Raw genomic sequence first — 5,037 nt, forward strand, 5'->3', positions numbered from 1 at the left:
GGCGGGCTCCGTCCGCAGGCGCAGCCCCCAGCCGCCCCGTCGCTCCAGCCGGGCAAAACTCCTCCGAGTTTTCCCTCTTGGCGGCGAAAGGGCCGAGCAGGGCTCCTGCCTCCGCGTTGTCGGCTTTCCCTAGCAACTCGGGTTCGGTTTTTTTTTTCTCTTGCTGTTATTGGTGTTGTTGTTGACGGGTGATATTGTCGGTCCTGTTGTTTCAATTGCCTTTCCAGCGCGCTCCTCTTTCCGCCTGGTCCTTTTCTTTGCCGCCGAGCTATAAACAGGTTCCGTCCGAAAGGCCAAAGTGCAGTGTCGGTAGCTGGTACGCCCGTTTATTTCAAGACATTTTCCTTAAGCCTTAAAACCGGCCCGTTCTGTGCCCTGAACTTTTCACACTCTGATTATGGCGAGTATCATAGATCGGATTTGCATCAATCGAAGGAGGGCATCTACATCCCATCATATGCATCGGAGCAGAAAGGCGTATTGGCGTTAAGTCTAAAACAAATTCCCGTCACCCAGATTGTCCTCGGATCTCTTTTCTCCCTCTCTTTAGGATGTAATAGTTAAAAAGTGAAACATCTATCTTTTTTTTTTTTTTTTTTTTTTTAACTATCTGGTTTTATCTCTGGTGTCGTTGAAACGTTTTCGTTGCTAGTATCTCCAAATTTCTCGGCGGCGGTACGCATAGGTTCCACTTCATTTCTAAATGCCCGTCTTTCCTCTCCCCCAAAACATAAAAGTGGGAATGTTTATAACTGGGTGCATGTAAGGCATAACTTGCGAGGGTTTTTAACACATATATGCAGGCAAGTAGGTACATACGCTGTTGAACAAGGATCAGCATCTGAAAACAGATCATTTTGTGCTGCAAACATTTCCCACGAAGGCACATTTAACAGCATGCATTTCCTAATTTTTTTAACCTTGATTTTGGAAACGCAGTAAAAGTTGAGACAGAAGCAATGAGTGATTTACAAGTGGCTTCTTCAAAAGAATTCCCAACAGAGATTAGACAAAAAATATCATTTCAGCAACAATAACAAAAGACAGCGGAATAAAGGGAGTGCGGAAAGCCTACTCTGTAACACATTACAAAAATTACATCGGGCTTCTCTTTGTGTATAAGCTTTGTCTCTGAAATTAAAATACATGTTCCTTTCTAACTGTTTGACAAAGTTAGATTAGTTTCTTCGCGGACATTTTTGAAGAGGTTCATTTATAAGGCTGACACAAATTTCGCAAGAGTAATACTAAGAATGTATTTCTGGGCTAGAAAAAAAAAGCGAGACTGTGCTAGAAGCAAGAAAAAAAGAAAACGGCTGTAAATGTTAGCTATTTAGGAACAGTTCCCTTTCCTACTCGCAAAGTATCCTGGTATTTTACTACAGTGATTTACCATGACGGTGATATTTTGAAATAAATTCTAAAATTCTGAGCATTGGTAAATCAAGAGCTAAAATGCTAAGTTAATATCTTCACAATTTGCGGTAATAATGAGGCCTAATGAGGTTGCTAGAAAGATAAAATGTTATTTACAAAACACCTGATGGGATAATTTGACTTGCTGTGTTTTACTACTGATGATAAAAAGAATATTGATTGCAAATAAATCACCGTCTCTAAACGCTTGCAAACAATTTGTGTTTGCTCTGCCCAGATCAAAGTAAAACTTATGAGATAAAGTGTCTGCATATCCATATTCTACAATGCGTGGATCAGTTTTCATCCCAGAGTTTAAAGGCTCTTCTAACAGTTAGAAGTTAATGTTTTACACGGGAATCTTAGTGTATGATTTGGGGGGCGGGGGGGGGAGTTGCCTTGCGTGTGGAAAATCTCGTACATTACAAGTGTCTCGCACTGAAGTTGTGCATTCATCTCCCCAGTCTCGTCTCACGCCAACTCCTTTTAAAGGCAGATCTGGGGCCAAAGAAGAATGCGCTGCATGCATTCGTAATATCCTCCTGGATATTCTGCAGATAAATGCGGCGTTGTGCGCAGGCATTAGTTTGTAACTGTGGTGTAGTACCTGCTTTCTCTGCCTGATAATTTCGAGGGCACAATAAATTGTCTCGCCGAGGCGAACGCGAAGTTGCTGCAGTTCCACCGTCTGATTTGGTTTGGTTTGCGGAGAAAACAGGCATAATGTCTGGCAGAGCCCATCTTAGCCCCTCTCTTTTCCTTTCCCAGCAAGAAGGGGGGATCTAAACGTGAAGAGCCTGGAGCGGGGAGGGCCGAGTTTGCCTGTGAAGACCCTTTGCACCGCTCAAAGGCGTATTCCGGCTCCCGGAGTAGCCTATTCAGGTCTGTTAGAGACGCTAACGAGATAATTGATGTGCTTTTTCCTCTCCGCTTGTCTGAATGTGTTGCAGGGCTCCCAGTACGAGCTGAAAGATAATCCGGGTGTCCACCCTGCTACCTTTGCTGCCCACACCGCCCCCGGCTATTATCCCTACGGACAGTTCCAGTACGGGGACCCGGGGCGGCCCAAAAACGCCACCCGGGAGAGCACCAGCACCCTCAAGGCCTGGCTCAACGAGCACCGCAAGAACCCCTACCCCACCAAGGGCGAGAAGATCATGCTGGCCATCATCACCAAGATGACTCTCACCCAGGTCTCCACCTGGTTCGCCAACGCCCGCCGGCGGCTCAAGAAGGAGAACAAGGTGACCTGGGGCTCCAGGAGCAAGGACCAAGAAGATGCAAACCTCTTCGGGAGTGACAATGAGGGGGACCCCGAGAAGAACGAAGACGATGAGGAAATAGACCTGGAAAGCATAGACATAGATAAAATCGACGAGAACGATGGGGAGCAGAGCAACGAGGAAGAGGAGGAGAAGCCCGAGCTCCTGAGACAAAGCAGTGAAGAGGACCACTTGGAAAAGGAGAAGGATTTGGCACTGTCAGGGTCTGAAGGGCTGAAACCCAAAGACGCGCTGGCCATGGTGAAGGAGGCCTCTGACAACAGCACGCGAATCATCAGTCCCGGGGGACAGAACAATTTACAGATGCCCTCTCACAGCAAACCCAAGATTTGGTCTTTGGCAGAGACGGCAACCAGTCCCGACGGTGCCCTGAAATCCTCCCCCCCTCCGCCCCCTCCTCCCCAGGTTAACCACACCTCCCCACAGATCCAGCACCCCGCTTTTCTCCCTAGCCATGGACTCTACACATGCCAGATTGGCAAATTTCACAACTGGACAAATGGGGCTTTCCTCACTCAGAGTTCCCTGCTCAATGTGAGGTCCTTTTTGGGAGTAAATCACCACCACGCTGCTCATCACAATCACCACCTCCAGGCCCAGCAACAGCCTTCTGTGTTAACAGCAACCCTGGGAGCCCTAAGCAGTGAAAAACCTTCAGAGAGGACCAGTCCCAAACACATAGGTAATGAATGCATCGGGCATCCACCTCTCCCTCCACCCCCAACGCACGCACATGAACTTCTCCTTGAGGAACGGTGTCAGATTCAGCCCTGGTGTAACTGATTGCTTTTAACGGAGTTACAGACAGTTTACCCTAGCGTGATTTTTTTTTCCTGGAGCATGTTGATTGCATACATCAAGCCCATTTCTTGTGGGCTATTACATTCCCACCCTATCCGCCCATCAAATAAGATGAGAATGCAGGGATAGCTCTGTGAAACATATTCTTCGAGTTTTGTTTTCCTTCCTGACCCTCATCTCCCAGTAATTTCAATGACAGTCAAAAATGTGTCAAGAAAAGCTTGCATACTCCTTAAATATTGAAAGTAAGGAATAGTGCTGTACACACACACACACACACATATACGCCTACACACGTCTGAACAAGAGGGTGAGAGGGAGGTGTGTTCTCTGCACACCGTCCAGATTTTTATTGTTGTTATTCTAAAATCGTTCTCCTGTTTTTGTTGTCTTTTTTTTTCTTTTTTCTTCTGTCTCCTTCTAGAAAGAGAAAATGTACCAAGAACTGAATCCCCACCTCAGCCGCTAAAATCGCCCTTCCAGCCTGTCCGTGACAAGTGAGTTTGTTTGTTTGTTTTCACTGCAGGAATGTTACTTATGTGAAACAGAGTGTTTAAATAATAAAGACTAATTATAACACCTAATCATCACCATAATAATATATACAGACAACAAGAACAACACAGAAGTTCCTGTAATCTTTTCAAAGTTAGGCTAAATTGCAATTGTACATAGCCAGCCTGTAACTTTTCTGAAACTTAACAGACCTCAAAGATCTTGTGTTAATTACACCACTGACACTGATTTCTGTGCAATTAACTAATACTAGGATGCTATAACAATAGACAGGCAATTATAGGAAAGGATTCTCTTTTTTTTTTTCCTGAAAGATTGTTACGTCTTTTTTTTTTTTTTCCTTCCTCCCTTCCCCCCTGCAGCTCTTTGGCTCAGCAAGAGGGAGCACCGAGAATTTTAACAGCTCTCCCTTCCGCTTGATTAAATGGTTTGGTGAAAAAATATTACAGAGACTGGTATTAAGGACAGAAAAAAAAAAAAAAAAAGGAAACGATATAAACGGCTCCCATCAATCTCTTTTTGCAATAAGGTGGTGCAAATCCATAAAAGCGATTACAAAAATCTGTAGATGGATCCCCTTCTTCATTGTACCATTTCAGATGGTGTTATTCTAACCATTCTTGGATTATTTGTTTGGTAAATGTTTCCCATGTGTTTGTGTTTTTTCTGTATATAGAGTGATTTCAGATTGTAAATAGCGCGTCAGCAAAACTTGTCTAAATCATATATTTTTGTCTAATAAACTAAATGAAATTATGAGCTCTCTTCAGGTATGTATTCTGTTGCTGCAGATCTTATACATATATTACAAATCTATTCAGACATTTATAATTTGTTTTCTAAAAAGTCAAGTTTTTTTGCCTTTGGGTAACTGAAACTTAAAGTACCAAATCCAAGCTTTTAATGACTCTTGTAGGTATTTTGTCGAAAACAAGCTGCGAGCTTCCCTTTTCATATACGTAAATTTAAGAAGCCGGGTGAAGCCGGTTCTTGACTAGTAATTAAAGTTATTTTTTCAATT

General features: G+C 43.8%; 1 protein-coding gene across 1 annotated transcript; it reads left to right on the forward strand.

Moving 5' to 3' along the window:
* Window positions 1-2,327: 2,327 nt before the first annotated feature.
* On the forward strand, window positions 2,328-4,436 carry IRX1 (iroquois homeobox 1). Its single transcript, XM_009587514.1, has 3 exons — window positions 2,328-3,381; window positions 3,925-3,997; window positions 4,379-4,436. The coding sequence occupies exons 1-3, from the start codon at window positions 2,328-2,330 to the stop codon at window positions 4,434-4,436; spliced, it is 1,185 nt and encodes a 394-aa protein (XP_009585809.1).
* The last annotated feature ends 601 nt before the right edge of the window (window positions 4,437-5,037 follow it).

This window comes from Fulmarus glacialis, unplaced genomic scaffold (assembly GCF_000690835.1).
Source record: "Fulmarus glacialis isolate BGI_N327 unplaced genomic scaffold, ASM69083v1 scaffold31670, whole genome shotgun sequence".
Classification (NCBI taxonomy): domain Eukaryota; kingdom Metazoa; phylum Chordata; class Aves; order Procellariiformes; family Procellariidae; genus Fulmarus; species Fulmarus glacialis.